Raw genomic sequence first — 22,993 nt, forward strand, 5'->3', positions numbered from 1 at the left:
CACCACATAGGAATGGCCTCTGAGGAACAAGCTGGACCCAAGCTGGCAAGCACTGTGGGGGAGGGGCCTGCCTGGCTCAGGACAAGAGGGAGCAGGCGCTGTCTCCTCCTCCAAGAGCAGAGGGGAACTGGTGGGACAAAGCTGGGAGGAGCCTTACTTCAGACTGTTTTGATGTCTGTCATTTCTGTGGCTCAGGAACCTGAGTCCTTCCTGGGAGCTTTGCAAAGAAATGGCCTCAGGGAAGGATTTCTCTTTTTGAAGGACTGTATCAAAGACATCTGGGTAAACACAACGTCCCCAACAGTGGGCCACTGCAGGACTTCAAATCAGGAAGCTCCGTGCTCTGGGGTGTCACCTCTTTTACTGTCCAAGAGCTCATGAAGGGCAAACTGCCCTGAGGAAGGTGCTGGAATCAGAAAGGAAGGAATCAAAGCAGAACCCCACCTCGGGTACTTTTTGGACGTACAACTTCCAGACGTGATTGAGTGACAGCTATCTAGCTCCCACGTGCACGCAGCGCGTCCGCCTGGCCTGGCTCTGTGCACGCATGTCAGGTCACCTATGTGTTAGGATCAGACTGGTGAGGTTGGGGGAACATGAGGGTAGGAGAGTAATTCCATAAAGTGGGCCCACGGTGCTGAGCCCCATACACTTTCTTTTCCAAGAAGCAATCTGCCTGCAGTGCTGGCTGCCTGGCCTCAGAGGACAGGACATTTCACATTCCTCAGCAAGCTACCTATTCACTGCAGGAGAAATGCAGGCCCATGGTAACGCTGATAAGAGACCCAAGTTACCCTGAAGGGAGAGGCTTCTGTGACCAGATCCCTAAACTCTGGAGATAAGGATGGTTCCTGCTAACCATAAAATCTGTAAGAATTAGAACCGGCGAGCATGTGTGACCTAGAGTTGCCCTAACATCAGGGACTTGAAAGTCTGATGACATTTTGCTGTCAGTCAGAAGTTAAGAGGTGGACCTGAGCAGGAATCTCTGGAAACTTCTGTGGGATTCCCCATAAAACTGGAGTGCAGGAGAGACACATTCTCCCTCTCTTCTCTGAGAGGACCCGATCTTTCCCTTGAGAGTGTCCCTTTTCCCTTTTCTGAGCTCTTCAATAAACTCATTCCTGCTACTCTTGACTTGATAGCAAGAATCGGGGTGTGAAGAGGGGGGTCTTTGTGCTGCCTCAGTTTCTCGGAAGCCCCGACTTTGTAACACTTGCCCACAGTAACCGACTCCAAAAGGTGGGTTCAAGTATCTTCCCTAATAATGATGAAGACACTGGGGTCCAGAGAGACCAAGTCGCTGAGTGGGGCCAAGGACACAGAGTGCGAGGAGCATTCAGAACTGGAAGTGGGATAAAAGTGAATATAGGCTGGTGTGGCCCTTGACCTCCTGCAGATGGCTGTCCAGCAGGAGAAAAGATACCAGTCATTTTATTTTAATCTCCTTTTTTTTGGCGGGGGGTGGGCACGGGTGTACCAGAGATTGAACTCTGGGCAATGAACTACTGAGTGACATCCCCAGCCCTTTTTGGTACTTTATTTAGAGACAGGATCTCACTGTGTTGCTTAGGGCCTCACTAAGTTGCTGAGGCTGACTTTGAACTCAAGATTCTCCTGCCTCAGCCTCCTGAGCTGCTGGGATGACAGGCATGCGCCACAAGCCCAGCTAAAATAGACCTTCTTAACATTAGGTTCCTTAGGGTCTCTGGGGAGAATTCAACCATTCTAGGAACTTGGATGGGGAAGAAGCACACAAGTATTCACTAATCTCTACAATGTAGCATCTTCTTACATTTCAAATGTCAACAAGATTTAGTGGCTTTAGAAGGTCAGTGTGACATCACTAGTTGATCTAACTGCTACTAGAACTGCTGCTAGATCTTGTAATTTAAATGCCTTCATCAAGAAGCAGATAAATTAGTACATCAGAATCTTAAAACAATTTGATCACATCTCAGGATAATTGGCTTCCCATACAACCAGTCATATGTTACTTTATGCACATAAAATGGACGAATATGTCAAGAGGACCATGGGATCCATTGGAATGGCTACAAGGGTACCCGAAAGCTTACCGTATTTGACACACATGATATTCGCCACTGCATTGAGTATATTCACCAACATTGCACACATCATGATCTTGCACCACAGATGATTTAGTAATAAATTATTTTTAAGTAATAACTGGCAGAATTTTTTGAAAAAATATTTACATAATGGTGGCACCCTTTTTTTTTTTTTTTTTTTTGCCAAAATAAATTGGGGTAAAATCTGTGTTGATTATGCAAGGAAATACGGTAAACGTTCCTGGCACTAAGGAATACGCATGCTTTTAAGGAAAATGTTATAGGGGCTCTGTATTAGAATTTAATAAGGGACCCTGATCTAGATTTGGCAGGGTGGGTTAGGGAAGTCGCGCTGAGCAGAGGGATGTTGGAGCCGAAATCTGAACAATGAGGGGCTGGGGATCTAGCTCAGTTGGTAGAGTGCTTGCCTTGCATGCACAAGGCCCTGGGTTCAAGCCCCGGTCCCAAATACACAAAACAATAATAATAAATCTGAACAATGAATTGGTGTTAATACAGTGAACAGGGAAAGAAGCTTGGGTGGGTCAGACAGAGAGAAGGGCTGCAGAGACCCCGTGGGGGAAACCTGGAGAGAAAGCTAGTGTGTCTGGGAGCACAGAAAGAGAAGGACTGGGTCGAGATGAGGTCCCAAGGCCAGCAGGTGGGGAGCCAGGGTACCTCCTAGGGTGGGTCTGACTCTGGAGGCCAGGCTGTGCTGGATGTCCACTTTGCAATGTGGGAGACCTTGGTTTCAGTCACCCCAAGTTCTGCCAAGCACTAGGACAACTGCTTTTGAGCTTGAAGTCTTTGGTGTCTTAACTGATGTAACCTGAAGCCAGAGAACTTTCTTCCACACCGTGCAATGGCCTCTCCTAGCAGCACCAGGCACTGCCTGGGAAGGCAGAGGCTGAAATGCGATTCTCCTGCACTCCGGGCCTGTGCTTTAGACTTTCCTACATTACGCTATTTCTGACTCCCCCAGAGCCTTCAAGTCCTACACCATGTCTCTCTTCCTCTGCAAGCTAAAGGCCACGGGAGGTGTCCCTGTCCTGAGCAGGAAAATAAAAGCATTGTTCAGCTCAGTGCTAGGGGGATGACAAAGTTCAGATGCATCTTCCTAGCCCTGATGGATATTAACAGCTGCGTCCTGGATTCTGGGTGAGAAGTGGGATTCCAGGCTCTTGGGGCCTTCCCTGCCTTCAACTTTAAAATGCTGTGATTGCCTGCTAAGAGAGAAGAGTGGACAGGCCCCACCTAGACTGAATGCAGCATCCTCTGCACAGTGTCTCTTCCCTTCCTCTGCTTCCCCCTGCCTGGCTATGTCATGGGATCTGTACCAGAGACCAGACAACGGCAGGCACACACCCAGCACTCTTGTATTGCAGGGGTTTCCCCTGGCTGAGACTCCTGATTAAACTCAGGGGCCCTTGACCACTGAGCCACATCCCCAGTCCTAGTTTGTATTTTATTAAGAGACAAGGTCTCACTGAGTTGCTTAGTGCCTTGCTTTTGCTAAGGCTGGCTTTGAACTCCTGATCCTCCTGCCTCAGCCTCCTGAGCTGCTGGGATGACAGGAGTGGCAGTGCTAAGATGATATTAAAACTGTAAAGAAGCAGCTGGGTCACTTAAAATAGAGCCCGAAAGCTGCCCTTAGTGATGTGAGACTGATATCCAAACACTATCCAAGATCCAAGAGCCTATAAGCCGGCTAAGTGATCCCAACAGCCATGGCAAGAAATCAGCTAGTCACTCACACAGATGGGCTAAGCTAGTCTTTCATTTAAATAACTTATTTAACATGATTATGATTGAATTGGTCAAGATGTCCTCATTTGTTTTCCATCTGGCCCTTAAAATAATTTCCTTCTTAGAAATAGGCTTGGTACCTACTGTACTTGAAAGGAATACCTGACCCTACACCACACATTCATCAGACTGTCTCTGGAGCTCTGATTCTTCCTAGCCACCTGCTGCTCTCAGTTGTAGCTGAGTGGGGTAAAGTGGTAGGAACATTTGGATTCCAACCTCACTGCAACTCCCTAATGGAACATTTAGATCCATCAACTTGTCATTTGGTAAGGATGGTCCTACATTGTATTGTTTTAGTTTTTTTTTTTCCCTGTGTTTAGGTAACTGATCTTGGTCAAGGGGTCCCAAGAAGCAAACAGGAAGCCATTTGCATGGAGACTGGACTAGGAATGGGCAGCGCCCTCTAGTGTTCCCGGCTGGAAATCAGCAGATTTTGATGCACAAGGAAGAGACAGAGACACGGCTGTCCAGTGGTTGCCCAGTGGCTGCCTCTAGCAAACAGGTCCATTAGCTGGAGAAGTTGGGCTTTGCAGCTGGCAGATGATAACCTGCCACTTTAAATGGTCAGCACATTCCTCATTGAGAAGGCTTCTGCCTTCTGGGAAGTGCAGAAACCACATGTGTCTGGGCACTTGATAACACCGGACAGCACTTAGTGTCATATACAGGCCGAGGCTTCTCTCTACAGGCACAGATTCGAAATGTGACAGCCAAGACATTCATTCCAGCTCAAGCCAGGGCTTTGGAACCATGAGACTGCCCAAGAATAAAACACCGGGCCACTGCCTGTGCAAAGAGGAAAGGACCACTGGCCAGGGTCCCCTCTGCTAGGTGGTCACAGATGTTCCTTGATTCTCAGGGGCAGGCAGGTGAGACTATTTCTTATGCTACAAGAAAGCAAGGTTCTTTCTGTATTCTTGGAAAGTACCTGACCAAAAAACAGGCTCAATCACCTCAGCTTGAGAATAATAACTGGGAAGAATGGGGAAGATAAATAGTCTTGTCTCCCGGCTCCGTTACTCCTGTGGCTCTGAGGAGCGCCATGCAAACATCCCGGAGCCTCATGCTTCACGGGCTGTGAATGCTAGTTAGCAAGGAAGGGAAGGCGTGTCACTCTGGGAGGAAGGATGCTGTTGGCCTTTATTAATTTCAGATTGCTGTTCACAGGTGCCCATGCAAATAAATCCAATGTCAGAGAAAATTCTGGTGAGCAAAGCAAAGCAGAAACAGGAGGAGGGGTGCTACCTTGGCCTTGAGCATCAAACTCTGCCCACCTGCCTGGAGAAGGAGGATTAAGTAATGAGGTAATATGTATGAAGTTTGAAGATGATTGACAGCCCCTCCTGTGGGTTCCCTGCCTCAGCTCAACAACTCCCAAGCCATGACAGCAGTGGTACCTGGGAGTATCCTGACAATGGTCCCTGTCACCCTAGGTGTCTTCAACTCTCTGCCTTTGGGCTGTTCCTTGGGATAGCAGGGAAACCTCTCTCAGGATGAATGTTTCCATCAAAGTGTTTTATGGTCCGAGTGGAAGACAACTTCTCAAGTAACTGATGCCTCTGACTGCAGGTTCTAGAAATGGCATGGAATCTAATTCCAAATGCCTAGCTATGTTCTCCCCAAAAGAGTGCCTAGCATGGTGAAACGTCAAATGCCCTGGTTGTGCCAACTCTTGTGGCAAGAATCTTCTAATCCTGTTCACCTGCCATGCAAGACTTAATAATCCATCCACTCATTCATCCATCCATCCACCCACACCTCCATGCATCAACCCATCCATTTCCCATTCATCTATTCAATACAATATTTGTTGAAGGATCATCAGTGATTATAGTACCCTTTTTCCAAGAGACGGGGTGGGGTGAGGGAACAATTCTAGATGGGACAGGAGCCTGAGGCACTTGAGCACTGAGAACTGCAGCAGAGGAAGCCAAGGGAAGTGACGAGGAAGATGGTCTGGGCAGCGGGCAGGACTTAGCTAGTAGATCACATTAGGCGGCCACAAGGGCAAAGAGCCTGGCTTCACTCTTCCTTGAGGAAGCATGGCCCCCTCCTTCTGAAATGCATTCTCCATTGTCGGTGTCATATAGTGGCTCTGAGTGTGCAAAGAGGCCACCACTATTCAACAGACCAAAAAGTACAGTTATTTGCAGACTAATTTCCATGTCCCAGACCTTGCACTATCTGTCCTGTGATTGTTTCATTTAAAAGGTCAGAGGCTGATTCGAGGTATGTGTATTATTTCTATTTTAGAAACAAGGAAACAGAGGCTTAGATGCCAACTGGGTAAGGTCACGTAGGAGTAAATGGTTGGCTGAGGACTGGAGTCCAGCTTTGACTGACTCCCAAATCTCTCTCTATATCTTTTTGGTACTTGGGATTGAACTCAGGGACACTCGACCACTGAGCCACATTCCCAGCCCTATTTTCCTATTTTATTTAGAGACAGGGTCTCACCGAGTTGCTTAGCACCTCACTGATGCTGAGGCTGGCTTTGAACTCCCGATCCTCCTGCCTCTGCCTCCCCAGCTGCTGGGATTACAGGCATGTGCCACTGCGACCAGCCCCAATCTATATTCTAACACTGCCTTGTACTGGTCCATCAGTCACTGAACGATGGCTGTACCCGGCAGTGTTCTGATGATTCAAGGCTGCAAAGCTCCCCTTCCTAGAAGGTCTCACCGTCCAAATCCCTACAAAGGTGCACTTGCCTCCCAGATACTGAACCCCTGACCAAGGCCTCAGTGACCAGTGTCCTGAGCACCTAGAATAACTTGACAAAACAGATAAATCCAAGTAGATAAAGATGGAGGCCAGTGGTCCCTTCTTAGGAAGGAAAGAGCATTAGATCCCCAGCAGTATGTTTAGTTCCAAATCCCCTTCATTCAGGAGTAATATATGATGTTGCTCAAGCCACCTGATGACATCTATCACAAAGAGGCCACTGCCCTTGGATGCCCTCTGTCCTGCAGGTGATGGAAGGAATGTAGAGGATCTTGGTTCACATCTTGGCTTCACCACCACTTGGCTGAGAGGCTCCGGGTGAGTTCACCATGTTCTGTGGGTGCTCGACCCCTCGGCTATTAGGGAGAGACTGTGAGACTGCACTTCTCTCTTAGCTTACTCCACTCATCCCTGCCCAAATGCTCTGCTCCAACATCCCTTCCTAGCAGGTCACTTCTGTCTCTATCATGGTAATCCTCAGCGGACCTAGAATGTTCCCTGGCAGTCTCCAGCTGGTCTTGTGGACTCCAAATCCTCTGCCAACACTGTCCACACAAAGTGATAGGCTCACATCCCTGTTCAGGTCATTCTGTAGCACTGCTGAAAACTGACAAGGATGGACTGGGGCTGTGGCTCAGTGGTACAGCGCTTGCCTACCATGATGAGGCACTGGGTTCGATCCTCAGCACCACATAAAAATAAAGATATTGTGTCCACCTAAAACTAAAAAATGAATATTAAAAAAACAAAACAAACAAACAAAAAACTATCCAAGGAGCCGGGCATGGCAGCACATGCCTGTAATTCCAGCAACTTGGGAATTGAGGCAGGAAGATTGTGAGTTCAAAGCCAGCCTCAGCAACTTAATGAGGCCTTAAGCAACTCAGTGAGACCCTGTCTCTAAATAAAATAGAAAAAGGCTTGGGGGTGTTGCTCAGTGGTTAAGTACCCCTGGTTCAATCTTTAGTACCCCCATTTTTTTTAAAGGAACAGAATCTTCAAAAGTAAGATAACTAGGAATATTCAGGGTCATAGCGCTTTCCTGTCCTGAAAGTTTCTGGAAGTAACAAGACAATTTTGGCGAAGAATTTCTGGGTGGGAAGTTGCCTATAGAGGAATGAAGCATCTATATCAGAGCTTCTTTTAGTAAGACAAAGTAACCCCAGCATATTAAAAATGATTAACCTGAAAATAGAATAACATTAGTGTTTTCTCCAAAAATAGCAAAAAAAAAAAAGTGATGATTTCATGTCAAACTCATTTTTTTTTAAAGCAATCATGGGTTTACTTCTCTGTTTGCTAATTTAGGTAGAAAACGTGACACTCTTCCTCAATGTATTCTGATTTAAAACCGGCTAGTTACTCAGGCATTCTCACATGGAGGTGTGTGTCCTTAAGAACTGCTTTTAGACAAAACAAGAGGCAATCTTTAGCACTGAAAAATGGAGCTGAAAAAGACATCCATCAGCAGAAGCCAAAACCATTTTCCAAAAAAACCAGCACGGACTTATGAGACTGAAGGGTATGCAGGCAGCCCAGTGTCCTCTCTATTTCCTCTGCTTTTATTACATTACACAGTGTCACTTTAATTAAGCCATCAAATCAAATTATCAGATCAAGTGCTTCTGATTCCACTGTGGGCTGAACAGGTTTCGTTAAATTAATAAACCATATGTTTCATGTTGTTGGAAGCAAAGTTATTTTTCGCCATTCACTGTTCCAAATATCTTCACAATGGACGGTATTCAGCACTTAATCACAGAATGCTCTTCCATGTGCCTGGGACAGGCTGCAGAATAACCGAAATGACAGCCCATTAAATCCTAAAGTCTGTCCAAGTTCCTTACCGACAAAGGGCAGAGTGGCGGATCGGATGTCCCTCAAACAACGCACGGAGTCTAAATATTGTTTCCATTTACTGGAAACTAAAGCATTATATTCTTTACGGATGACACCCATTATGTCTTTCTTCAGCAACAATCCAATATTAAGATGACTTTTTCTTCCTTTCCCTTTGGTATCCTATGTGCCCACGTCTCTCCTGCTTGGCACCGAAAGGCTGGATCCTATTCCTTCTCTTCCAGTTCCTCCCATCATCCTGACAGAGGGCAGGATGGGGGTGCATTTCCTCAGGTGCCCACCACAACCGTGCTGTAGTTCATGGTCAGAGCCAGGGGAATGAACAGGGAAGTGAGGGACTACGTTCCGTCTTCTGTGGCTCTGGCTGCACCTCTGATGTGAAAGATGATCAAGTGATAAGGGGACTTGGTAAGTAGACCATGACCAAGTTGAAAAAAAATCTCTAATTGCTCTTAGGGTCTTGCGGTGTAATCGAAGAGCAAAACTGATCAACTCAGTCATGGGCACTACCACCATTTTGTTTTTCCCTTAATGCAGAGGATGGGGCCTCAAGAATGCTAAGCATGTGCTTTACCACTGAGCTGCAGCCCCAGCCCCATGACTACCTGTAAGACATTAAGCATTTCCCTTAAAAGAACCTATGATTTCTCCTTCTTAGTCTGACCACCCCCTCCCTAGAGTAGGGGTCTGTAAACTGGGATTCCCAGGCCAAATCTGTTCTGTATCTATTTGTGTAACTCAAGTTTTCCTGGAAGACTTTTCCTATACCCATTCATCTGTAAGGTGTCGGCAGCTGCCTTCCTGCCACTATGGCTACATTGAATCATGGCAACAGTGACCACTGGGCCTACAGACAGTCTAAAATATTCACTATCTGGCCCTTAGCCAAGAAAGTTTTTAAATAACTCAAGCCTTCCATCATTAATTTGTTTTCCTTTCTTCTATGACAACAGCCCACTAAATGTATAAAACATCACAGTTTTCTTTTTTTTTAAAGAGAGAGTGAGAGAGGAGAGAGAGAGAGAGAGAGAGAGAGAGAGAGAGAGAGAGAGAGAGAGAGAGAGAATTTTTTGATATTTATTTTTTAGTTATCGGTGAACACAACATCTTTGTTTGTACGTGGTGCTGAGAATCGAACCCGGGCCGCATGCATGCCAGGCAAGCGCGCTACCACTTGAGCCACATCCCCAGCCCCCATAGTTTTCTTGAGCATTGAAAGCTATCCATAATGATTTAATAGAGAATGTCAATCCAATAAGCTTTGTTCATCTTGAATTACCCAAAGATTGCAGAATACCACCCCCGTCTTCTTGAAATCTTCAAAATCTTTTGTTTTCTGTAGCAGGCTATGTTGCATCTTTACTGTTTCCATCTCTAAGGTCAGTCATCTGAGTCCTGCAGGATTCTTGAATACTATTAGCATCTGTGGGGGGATTTTGACATACAGCCCTGTTGAATTACTCCAGTTTTCTTTGGAGGGGAGGGGGAAGGCAGAACATTTGGTCAGGTAGGGGTCCGTGACAGGTGCATTTGAAGCAAAAAGTAGTATCCTTAATCACTAAGGGAGTAGAATTAAAATGTACATAACAGCCAGGCATGGTGGTGCACACCTGTAATCCCAGAGGCTTGGAGGCTGAGGCAGGAGGACCCTGAGTTCAAAGCCAGCCTCAGCAATTTAGCAAAGACCTCAGCAACTCATGGAGACCCTGTCTCTTAAACAAACAAACAAACAAACAAACAAAGGCTGGGTATGTGCCTCAGTGGTTAAGCACCCCTGGGTTCAGTCTTGGTACCAAAGGGGCGGGGGAAATATAGAAGAAAAGTACTTCTCATTTACTAGGACACCTGAATTTAAAAAGATACACAATAACTAGTGTTAGCAAAGATACTGGAACCCTCATACAGTGTTGATGGGAATATAAACAGGTTCCACCAACTTGGAAACAGTCAATTCCTCAACACTATCAACTTAAGATTATGACAGGACTTAACAATTTTCCTGAGTTTATATCTAAAAGAAGTAAAAACACATATCTACACAAAAACTTGAATGTGAAGGTTCAGAGCAAATTATTCATAATAGGAAAAAAAGTGGAAAGAAAACAAGATGATACCTAGTAATTAATACATGGATCAACAAAATTTTGAAATCTTCTTCAAAATCTTTGGATCAACAAAATGTGGTATACACAGATAGTGCTACATGATTTGGCCGTGAAAATGGAACTAATCTTTAATACATGCTCTTATGTGCATGGGTATAAAAAAATTTTGTTAAGTGAAAGAACCCTGAGATTAAAGTATTCTATGATCTATTTTTATGAAATGTCCAGAATAAACAAATTGCTATTATTTAGATGTAAGGTATCTCCAAAAGCTTGTTGTGTTGAACAAATGTTAGAGATGACATGAGATTATGAGAGCTATAACTGAATTGGTGGATTAATCCACTTGATGGATTAGTAATTTCAAAGGACTACTGTATGGGGTGGTAACTAGTGGCAGGTGGGGCATGGTTAGAGGAATCTGGTCACTGGTCACCTGGTCCCTTCAGAGTTTAACTTTTGTCTCTGGTGCCTGAATCTCTCTCTCTCTCTCTGTTTCCTGGCTCATGAGTTGAGCAGCTGTCCTCTGCCACACCATTCCACCATGGTCTCTCTCTTGGGCTCAGAGCAATGGAGTAGGCTGACCATGGACTGAACTTCAGAGATGGTGAGCCCCCAATAAACTTCCCTTCTCTGTTTTTGTCAGGTATTTTGGTCACAGGAATGAAAAGCTGCCTAACACAGAAATCCTTAGAAATAGAAAATACGTTGTGGTTGCCTAGGGCTGAGGGAGAGAGCAGGGGAGGGCTGAGGGGAAGAAGAACAAGGAGGAGTGACCTGCTCATGGGATTAGAGATACTTTTTGTGGTGATGAACATGTTCTGGTGATGGCAATACAACCTTGTGAATACACTACAAACCACTGAAGTGTACCCTTTGTATCTCAATAAAGCTATCAGTAAACCACAAGCAGAGATACTATTCAGCAATAAAAACAATGACCTACCCCTATATGCCACAACGAGGCTGACTCTTAAAATCCTACCACCAAGTGAAAGACCAAGACTGGAAATTGCCTGGGGTTGAGGACAGGAGGAAGCCCTGACCACGGGTGGGCATGCACAACTGTCCGTGGCCATCAAATGCCCTATACCTAGACAATAGCTAGGGTGGCATGGCTATCAATTTACTAAAACTTACCAGACTCTATATTTGTGATACCTGAATTTTATGTACATTGTGCTCTCCCGAAAAGCGTGTTAAAAAAAAAAAAAATAGAAGGGGGCTGGGCACATGGCGCACACTTTTAATCCCAGTAGCTTGGGAGGCTGAGGCAGGAGGATGGCAAGTTCAAAGCCAGCCTCATTAACTTAGTGAGGCACTAAGCAACTCAGTGAGATTCTGTCTCTAAAAAAAAAAAAAAAAATGCTGGGGACTTGGCTCAGTGGTTAGTGGCCCTGGGTTCAATTCCTAGTACCAAAAAAAAAAAAAAAAAAAAAAAAAGAAGGAGAGTTGAGGATGCAGTTTGGTGATAGAATGCTTGCCTAGCATGCAGGAGGCCCTGGGTTCAATCCCCAGAACTGGGGAGGAAAAAAAAAAGATTTCCTGTTCTGCAGGGAGGAGTGTAAAGTGATATACACAATCACTTTTGGAACGGTCTGGCAACACCTAACCAAATATCAACATGTGCAGTTTAGGTTGCAGCCATTTACCCCCATATATATATATATTTATTATTCAATAGAGATGAGTCTCTATGTTCATGAAAAAGCATGCCCAAGAATTTTTCATAATCACTAAAACTTGGGGATGATCCAGGATTTCGTGTATACTGTAAGATGTAAACAAATTCTAGAACAGTCAACACTGAGAAATTCAGCAGTAAGAAAGAACCACATCTACAGGCAACGACACAGGGACACTCAAAACCAACAGGCAGGCAAAGCAGCATGACACAACGAAGGAACCACCAGGTGATTCCAGGTACATGAAATGTACAAACAGGCTAAGCCACTTTATAGCAGTGGTTACGTCAGGATCAGGTGGTCGTGAGTTCGCTGAGGGGTTGGGGATGTTGATTTATTGATCTGGGCACTTGTGACTCATGTGTGTTAAGTTTGGGGACATTTATCATGGTATGCACATATTTCATGTGACCTTTCTGTGTGTGCGGGACACTCTAATGTTGAAGGCTGGGCATGGATTACACCTATAATCCCAGCGACTCAGGAGACTGAAGCAGGAGGATGTCAAGATTGAGGCCAGCCTCAGGAACTTAGTAAGGCTCTAAGGACTTAACAAGAACCTATCTCAAAAGAAAAACACCAAAAAAAGGGCTGGAATTATGGTTCAGTCGTTAAAGCACCCCTGGGTTCTACCCTTGGTACCAAAACAAAACAAAATAAAATATCAAAGGAGTTCAGGAAATGACATTCCCAAATATGCTACTTTGGATTCCAAATTGGATTCCAAATTGCTTTCCCTGGGTTCTCCTTATCTGCCTGCACACACATACTCTAGAAGGAACTCCATGGTCATGCATACCCTCCCTGGGAATCTCACCAGCCAGCAAAGATGGACTTGTATTCCAGGGGCGGAGGCTCGGGGTTGGCAACATGCCCAACAGACTTTGTCACAGGCTGTTACCTATTCTTTAAGGACACATTTGCCTTTGCCAGACATCATTTCCTCTCCCCTCTCTCTGAGGGTAGTATACAAGCTCCCAGACCCCACTGCATATTTGGATACTCAGTCTTCTTCAGAGTGATGTGGCTGTATGGCCAATACATTAGTAGACTTTTCCCCATATGAATCTGCCTATAGTTTATTTCACTGACTCAGTTACCTGGGGGGAGGGGGGTAAAGAGAAAGTTTACACTCCCCAATGGTTTAAAAAACAAAACTGTGTCCCGGATTTCTCTTTTCTCTGTCCCTTGATCCTGCAAACTGTACACGTGGAAAAATGAGAATTCATACCCCATTTGAATCAAATGTATGATATGTCAAGATCATTGTATTGTCATGAGCAACTAATAAAAAATAAATAAATAAAATAAAATAACCTGGAAAATACAAAAAAAAAAAGAAATTATTTCAATATTCATAAACATAAGAGTCAGCAATGGGTATAAGGATATTTGGAACAAGCCTTATAAAATGTAATTCTCCACATTTAAGGACGGGTCCATGGCACGGGCCAAACTCAGAGAAGGCCTATTTGGTAGAAGATCTTGCCCAGATTGACACTTTAATGCAAGGAAAACCATTCCATTCTGTCCTGGCTAATAAAGGCCACTCTCTTTCTCTACACAGCAGATGTATCTGTTGCAGGCTCAACCTATTTATCAGTGCCACAGCCTCAGCAATTCTGAGCCACCAAATCTGGTACTCACTTGAGATATAAATTCTTCACCTTCTACATATCTCTTAAGAGTCCTCCTTCTTCCAAGCAAGTTCCCTTGGGAGAAAGTCTCTTGAGCTTATTTATTTTTTAATTTTTAGCTAAGTAAAAAAAAAAAAAGTATCCCAAGTGAGGTTTTCCATGCCCACCTAACCTGAAACCTCTCACGGGTTTTAAGCTTTCTGAATTCTCCCAATGCCCCAACACAGTAATGCTGGCAACACAGTGTCAACTCTGATGACTTGGATCTTAAGTTGAAATTGAGGAAAGCTGGCTAGGAGAAAAATCAAAGAGGCAGGAATGGAAGGGTCACATGCCCCCACTTCCAATTCCTCTTCTTCCAGCTCATGTTCAGACAGAAGAGTCTGGAAATGGGATCCTTGTTCTCAAAAAAGTGTGTTCAAGTAATGACCCACTGGTTCCTATAGAATTCGCATACTTAAAAATTGGTCCTTTAGCTGGGTGTGGAGATGCTCTTGAAACAAAATCTGCCCAGTTAACTGATCACACCAAAGACCACAGTTTACACTCACATTGATAAATGACAAAGCTCTTCCCAAGTCACCCAGTTCTGAAGGAAGGGAGCATTGAGCTAGGAAATGCCCCTCTCTTCACACCAAAGGAAACACATGTTCATTTCATGCAAGAAAGCTGAAATGGAAAATATCAAGATGCTCGGGAAGATAAACTTGCTTAGCAGATATGGGAGTTAGCTGTTGAACAGTGTTAAGCAGCAAGGGGTTTCCAGTGGGGGGTGCAGAGGCGGACCTGGAGCATTTGCTGCTGTGAACAGGAACAGGAAAGCTGCATACATGAGGGGTTGGGAGTAATGCAAAGGCAATGATGTTGAGCTCAGAGAAAAATGGAGAAATTTCACAAAAGTATTCTTTAAATGGCATTAGTTTTGAAGTACAAGGTAAAAATGCCGAGAGGATGACTGATTTATTACTTGTCAAAAGGGCAAATTTGGCGGGGTGTGATACTGGGGATGGAACCCAGGGCGCTTATCCACTGACCCATATCCCCAGTCCTTTTTATATTTTAGAGACAGGGTCTCACTGAGTTTTTAAGGGCCTTGCTAAGTTGCTGAGGCTGGCTTTGAACTTGTGATCCTCCTGCCTCAGCCTCCTGAGCTGCTGGGATAACAGGCATGGGCCACCTCATCTGGCCCAAATGCGTAATTGTTTTTTTCCAGGGTGGGTACCAGGGATTGAACTCAGAGGTACTCGACCATTGAGTCCCATCCCCAGTCCTATTTTGTATTTTATTTAGAGACAGGGTCTCACTGAGTTGCTTGGGGCCTTGCTTTTGCTGAGGCTGGCTTTGAACTCCTTTGAATTTAAAGTAACTTATGATAAGGACTCTTCCTCCAGGACAGTTTCTCCAACTCTACCTTTAGATGCTTCTGTCCCGAGTGGGTTTTCTAAGAAGTCGGCCATGTCGTGGTTCCAGGCGTCCCGGATGGCGGACTTGGACACCACCCTGTCATTCAGTTCCTGCTGCGGTCGGAAGTTATTTCTGAGGTACTCCACCGACTTCACGTGGTCTTGCTGCTCCGTGGTAAAGATGGAATAAAAAGCCTCCAGCTGAACAGAGAACCAGAGAGGGGAGAAAAAAAATCCACATCAATGAAAAATGCTCTGTGATCCAAAGCAGGTGGGGGCTATAAGGACACAGAAGGGTAGGAAGAGCTGCTGGCAAGACTCAGGAACCCGCAGGACACCTCCCAGGGGCTTATATGGCTATGGTCTCTCAGCTAACCTAGACCACTCTCCATTTAAGCGCTGTGCAGGACTATTGGAGTCTACCCCAGATAAGAATTCTTTCTACAATGTTCCCTGCCAAGAACTATAGCATGAGGAACAGATTTAAGTTAAACCTGGTAGGTCCTGGAGCCAAAGAGCCTGGGTATGAATTCTACCTTCATTCTTCACTTGCTCTGTGATCCTAGCAAGTTGCTTAACTTCTCTGAGCCTCCAGGCCCTTCAATAAAATGGTAATAACTGTAGGAGGATCTACCTGATAGGGTTTTGGTAAATATGAGACAATGACACAACACTCAGGGTACAGTGCTCAAAACAGTTCTTGGCACGCAATAACAGCTTGATGAATATTAACGATTTAGTTATTAATAAGCCTCTTCTGACGCACTAGGATTAAGTTCAGCTAATCACCGAATGCATAGGTAAATTGAACTGCCCAAGTTCAACATTACTCAATGGCTAGTCATGGACAAACTATTCCAGATTCCTAAAACTCAAGTTTCCTCATCTGTACAACATCTGTAAGAGTAGAACCTATCTTCTAAAGTTCTTGAAAAGATTAAATTTAGTAAGTTTCTTAGCACATAGTAAGCCATCTAGAAGATCGGTTGCTAGTATTAATCTTAAGAAACACCTTCCATAAGAATGCTAGCAAAACTTTTAGGGAAAATGAAGAAAAAAATCAGGGCTCTAGGATCACATTTTTATTATCAAAAGGGATTCTGTACATTCATACCATTAAGAAAGGTCTAGTCGGGCGTGGCACATGCCTGTAATCCCATTGACTTGGGAGGCTGAGGCAGAAGGATTGCTAGTTCAAAGCCAGCCTCAGCAATTTAGCGAAGCTCTAAGCAACTCAGGGAGACCCTGTCTCTAAATAAAATACAAAAAAGGTCTGGGGATGGGGCTCAGTGGTTAAGTGCCTCTGGATTCAATCCCCACTACAAAAAAAAAAAAAAAAAAAAAAAAAAGCGCAGGATTCTGTTTAGACAAAATGACTTTCTAAAATTATATGGAAGAAATTAACAAAGACCCTCTGGAGATGGTCCAGGGCAAGACCAACCGACATGATTAAAAGGATGGAAAATAAATCCTGCGAAGAAAGGTTAAAGAAAGTGGAATTGTTTAGCCTGAAGAAAAGGCAAGTAAGGAGTAATTTGATTAAAGGCCCTTGTATGTGGAAGATGCTGACCAGATCTTTCCCATGTCCAGAGAAGGGGGAATAAAAGGAAACTGGCTCAAATTAAAGCCACACAGATGTGAGTTGAATAAGGGAAGGAATCTCTTTTAACTCTCAGGATGATATAATTTAGCTTTTTTTAAAAACATGGACTGGGCGAGTTAGACTGGAAATATTCTGGAAGAGACCGCAGTGGGTCCTGAAATAGGCTCATCTCTGAGATGCCAGAGAGACGGGCTCTGCAATATGGCTCCAAAGTTGGTTTCTTCTCTACAATGCTTGCTTCTTTCACATCGAGCCTATAGTGCTCTTAAGAAGTTTATTTCTGATGCCTCCAAAGAGAATTAGTCACCTAACTGTAAAAAGAGGCAGGTTCCGAATTTCTCACACACACACACACACACACACACACACACACAAATGCCTTCACTTAAATGGCACTTAGAGCTTAATGACATCCTACATCCGGCTTAAAAGCTCGGGCTGCTTCCTGGTCATTAACTCAACCTGCCCAGATTTTGAAGGAAGGATGTGATGTTTCTGAGAGAGAACGGATGACCTGAATGATATTATATTGTCAACTGGATCACAGCTCCTCCTGCGGTTCCAGGAGGAGCGCAAGCTTAGCAGACTCGTCAGAAGCCCTTATGTAGGTTGGCAGCATCCACAAAACCCTGCCATTCCTCTAAATGGAATGAAGATTGCCAGTAGTCTGTCTCTTTGGTAATTGGCATGTTAGGCCACAGAGTGGATATTGCCATGATTCTTGGTCTGCTGAAGGTAGTCTAGGTTTTGCATGTTGGCAGGTGAGTGGCCGTGACCTGGGCCAGAAGTCTACAGATGCATACTTCAGGCTGGGCCTGGATTTTCACCCCTGCCTTGATCTTCCATTCTGTTCAGTTCCCGGGGTGGAGCACGAGACCACAATGAGAAGGTGCCCCCAGAGCTCTGCAGTATGGGAGCCCATGAGGGCAACACAGACAAAGCTGTGTCCCCTGCCCCAGTGCACATCTGTGGCCATTCATGTGCTTGACCCTTCCAGATCTGGGTAAAGGACTCCGATGATTCTTTAATAATGTATACAAGATAGGGTAGGCCCCCATTCAACACCAGCCCAGTCTCCCATTCTTTTTTTTTTTTTAATTATAAATACAATTTATTCACTTTATTTCACTGTGGAAATTTCCTTACATCATTAGAATTCTTTTTTTTTTTTTGGGGGGGGGGTACTAGGTATTGAACTTAGAGGTACTTGACCACTGAGCCACATCCCCTGCCCTATTTTGTATTTTATTTAGAGACAGGGTCTCACTGAGTTCTTATGACCTCATTAAGTTGCTGAGGCTGGCTTTGAACTTGTGATCCTCCTGCCTCAGCCTCCTGAACCACTGGGATTACAGGTATGCGCCACTGTGCCCCACCCTTAAAATTCTTTTTAAGTAGTTTTAAAACCAGTCTTCCTTCTTAACTGTGGGCCCCTAATGATGTGGACTGGGCCTGATTCTCCAACTTTGAAACTTTTACTTTTGCTAACTGGGTTCAAAATCTTGTTTTTAGACCCTGCTGCACAAAGGTGTGACCTTGGAAACTTATTTAAACTTTCTGTGCCTCAGTGTCCCTATTTGTTTAGTAGAGATAACAGCATTACCTATCCCTTGTGTAATTTTTCCAGTAAATGAGTTACTAGATACAAAATGTTTGGAATAATTTCTGATGAACAGTAGGTGCTCAGTAAGTATTGGTATTACTATCACTGTTATTCTTTTACAAAGAATGTGGCAACTATGATTGAATTCAGTGGTTACAACCATTGTAAAGTGCTCTGTTATCTTCCTTCTCTTCTTTATTTAACTTATTTATTTAGTTTTTTTGGTCCTAGGGACTGAATCAGGACCACCAAACCAATGAGCCACATCCCCAGCACTTTTTATTTTTTTGAAACTGAGTGCAGTGGCACACGCCTGTAAACCCAGCAACTCAGAATGCTGAGGCAGGAGAATTGCAAGTTCAAAGCCAGCCTTAGTGACTTAGGGACACCCTGTCTGAGAAAATGGGGGTGGTGGTGCTAGCTCAGGGCTTAAGAGTCTCTGGGTTCAATCCCCAATAACAAAAACAGAAGAATTATTTTGAGACAGGGGTTTCACTAAGTTGCTTACAGCCTGCCTAAATTGCTGAGGTTGTCTTTAAACTTGGAATTCCCCCTGACTCAGCCTCCCAACCACTGGGAATAATGACCAATTTATAATTTATGTTTATTAAACCTACTATGTGCCAGGCACTTTGTTATGCACTTTAAAGACATTATTTATATTTCTAACTTCGGCATAGTAACATTATTAATGCTATTATTACAATATAACATTAGTTGATATTTATTAAGTATCTATTACGTGCAAGGCCTTGTGCAAAAAGTAGTATGTATCTGGGAACAGTGGTGCACACCCATAATCCCAGTGGCAGGAAGATGGAGAGTTCAAGACCAGTCTGCGAAACTTAGTGAGGCCCTGAGCAACTCAGTGAAACCCTGTGCCTAAGTAAAATACAAAAAGGGCTGGGGATGTCGCTCAGTGGTTAAGCACCCCTGCATTCAATCCCTGGTACCAAACAAACAAAAAACAACAACAAAAAAAGTGATATGTAGTTTTTGTTACTCAACTACCAGAGAAATCCCAGGAGATTGGTGGAGTTGTTATAACTAATAATGTCAGCAGGATTGTCCAATAAGAAAATTGGTCTTTGTGACATTCAGTCACTTGCCTAAGGCCACACAGGAACCAAAAGAGGAAGTAAGGATTAAAACCAAGATCTAGACGGTCATGATGGCACACACCTGTAATCCCAGCACTCAGGAGGCAGAGGCAGGAGGATCGCAAGTTCAAAGCCAGCCTCAGCAACTTACTAAGGTCCTAAGCAACTCAGTGAGACCCTGTCTCTAAATAAAATATAAAAAAGGGCTGGGAACGTGGACTAGTCATCAAGCACCACTGGGTTTAATCCCCAATAGCCTTCCCCCCTGAAAAAAAGCAAACCCAGGTCTGTGTGACTGTTTCTCTGGCTCTCTGCCACTTCATGCCATGCCCTTTGCAGGCCCTCATTATGACTGAATATGGAGAAAGCAGAAGTCACCAAACAACTCCTTTCAGCTGACCCTGAGGGTACCAGAGAAAGGGAACCCAGCAAGGGCAGCAGGAATCTCCTTATCCTCTTCTGTACTCCGAAAAGAAGCCAGTTGTGGCCCATCTCAGAAGGACCTGGGTGCCATGAGCAAATGGCAGGTGCAAAATCAAATGCCTCCCCTCCCCGAGCTCTCTCCTTCATTCACTGTGCCCTCGCCCAGAGGTGGATATTAAAACACTCAGATTTATCTTTGCTTTAACACAACTAATGAAGTCTTTATCATTTCGTAAAAATAAATGAAAGTTTTTATTTCTATAATATGAAATGGACTTTTTAACTTTTGAAGGGAATGTGTAAAACATTTCTTTCTTTTATCCCTGCTTAGGGAGTTGTAATTGCATTTTAACTGGTGCTGTTTCAAGAACAATTTTAACCTTGAATTGCAAATGGGTTGGCTGGAAGTGTGTATAAATCATTTCAACTTAGTTTTTATTATAAAAGTATTACAGGGAGTAATTAGTTTTTAATCTGTCGCTTCGAATCAAAAAAAAGTTGAAACCTATTTGTGCCATTCCTATGCAGCAAAGAGTCCTTGTGCACAAGATGTGGGGAGGGGACCTTGTGGCTCAAAGGACAGAAACAGAGGTAACAGAATTATGAACCATTAAAAGAACGATAAGCACAATCCTTTAAGAGGGGGGTGTATAGTGTCAATTAAACAAAACCAGAGTCCATTATTAGGATGGTAAGAAACCCAAAGATAAACATTAAGATATTGAAATGTCTCACCTAAGGTCACAGAGACACTTTGGCTTCTCAACACATTTGAGGGAAGGCAGGGCAGGTCCTGTTTTGTGTCCCTTTATTAAACCAGACAGGAAGGATGGGATATTAAATTCCCCATAGCCTGGAGCATCCAAAGTTTTACTGACTGAACCACAGCTAGCTGCAAAAATGATATCTGACAACAGTCAGGTACATGGGGAGCCAGGTCCCTCCTGTGGCCCCAGAGTGTTTTCCGAGAAGATAGTCATAGAAAGAAAGGGACTTCACCATCATTAACAAAGAAAGCTGTCTCTTTTGGATTAAAAATGGAATCTTCATGCCACTGTTCTGAAACCTTCTTTGTTCATATGCACCACACATCACACAATGTTGGAACAGAAGCTTCCTGAATTAAGGGACTCACTGGTTGTCATGGCCTTGAGATCAACCTTACAGTGTGACAATCCTCAGCCACACACAGCCATTCCATTAGTAATGTGGCTAGTCTACATTGAAATATTAATATTTGGGATATATTATTAAAAATTAATTTTACTTATTGTCTATATTTTTTTCAACGTGACTCTTAGAGAAAATAAAATTATGTGGTTTGCTTTACTTCTACTGAGCCAGGCTGCCCAACAGGCATGGGGATCATTTAAAAACAGTAACAAAACACAAAATTCACCTAATTATATTCCAGATACATCCTCTGGATCCAAGCACTTGTATTTTATGTACACATCAACATGTGATCTTTCTTTTCTTTTCTTTTCTTTTTTTTTTTTTTTAACCAGGGATTGAACCTGGGGCACTTAACCACAGAACCGTATACCCAGCCCTTTTTAATATTTTATTTGGAGACAGGGTCTCACTGAGTTGCTCAGGACCTCACCAAGTTACTGAGGCTGGCTTTGAACTCCCAATCCTCCTGCCTCAGCCTCCTAGGCTGCTGGGATGACAGGTGTGTGCCGCTATGCCTGGCCTATTTAATCTTTCTAATGCCTCCACTTCACCATTTTGTAGATAAGAAAAATGAGGCATGGGATAGTAGAGAAGTTGAGTCATTTGGCCAAAGATCAGGTCCAGGAATGAGAGTTAGGCAGTTTGTTGAAAACCTCTTTACTCTTATGACAGAGATAACTGGTTTAAAAGGGGTCACGTAAATAAACCTTTCCTATCTAGTTCAGCTTACCATTAGGGGGAAAGAAAAATCAAAGATTCAAGGGCAAACAAATTAGATATGTTCAGATTTCTTACTACCTTTATGATAGCACCCAGAAACAGCACTTAAAATCCATGCTGGAGGAGATTACAGACCATGTCACATTTCCTACAGAAGCAATAGCCCAGCCCTAGGTGGGATGCATTGGGAAGTCTGCCAACGGGCCAAGAGCCATCCTTTGAGAACCTCTGTTCTAGAATCAAACAAATCCTAGAACACTGGACTCCAAGACAATCCTCTTCTCTGACTGATACCACAAGACCCAGGTGCTTGTCCTGGTCCTTTGACCTCCCATACCAACACTGAGGGTGCCGCCATTTTGGTTGGGTGCCAAGGTCACAGCATGATTTCATCCTGGTATTTACCAGCTGATGGTTAGTGTGGCCATATTAGCCCATGCTGTCCACTGGCCAGCCAAGCCACTTTGGGATTCCCTTGACAATCCTGTAATTTCTGACTAGATCATCCCATAAGCCAGAGAGGCAAAATTCACTGACTAGAGCTGATTTAAGTGTCCAACTTGACTCACAAAAGAGAATGAAAGAGGACAGATAAGTGGCTGCTCATGTATACTCTGCAAAGCTTCAAAGAAAGTCATGTCATAGGTGTCACCAGCCTGTGCAAGCACTGTAACTTAAGGGACGCTAACTCTCATCTCGATTACTTGCAGGCACCCCCCGGGGATGAAAGAGACAGAAGAGAGGGGACCTAGGCTTTAGGGGAACAGAGGAATGAAGGTCTAGGGATGTTTTCTTTCTGATGAAAGCAGACAGGGAATTCCTAACTACTTGGCTTCTCTAAATTGGCCGTTTGCCTTTCTGAAATAAACATTCTGGGCTAAACTTCAGAAAGAATACCGGCCACGTCAGGGTGGGAAGGCCTGAAGCCATTTTGTGGATGGCTAATGCTTCCCTGTCCAAGGGCTGGCACAGCTGGGACCTCGTTGAAAGTAGCCAGCAGTTAGGCCACGTGAACACAGGTATCTCAACTCTTGGGAGAGAAACAGGGATGCTTGAGGTAGTACCTGATGAGG

The 22,993-nt window shown here is 44.1% G+C and overlaps 1 protein-coding gene across 3 annotated transcripts in view; it reads right to left on the reverse strand.

Moving 5' to 3' along the window:
- Ptprg (protein tyrosine phosphatase receptor type G) overlaps nt 1-22,993 on the reverse strand; it is a 713,787-nt gene that overhangs the window by 117,672 nt on the left and 573,122 nt on the right. For all 3 annotated transcript variants that reach the window (XM_076870736.1, XM_076870676.1, XM_076870809.1), the window contains exon 8: nt 15,304-15,496. In XM_076870736.1, coding sequence (XP_076726851.1) covers nt 15,304-15,496 — 193 coding nt within the window. The remainder of the gene's footprint in view (nt 1-15,303; nt 15,497-22,993) is intronic.

The sequence above is a fragment of the Callospermophilus lateralis genome, chromosome 1 (genome assembly GCF_048772815.1).
Source record: "Callospermophilus lateralis isolate mCalLat2 chromosome 1, mCalLat2.hap1, whole genome shotgun sequence".
Classification (NCBI taxonomy): domain Eukaryota; kingdom Metazoa; phylum Chordata; class Mammalia; order Rodentia; family Sciuridae; genus Callospermophilus; species Callospermophilus lateralis.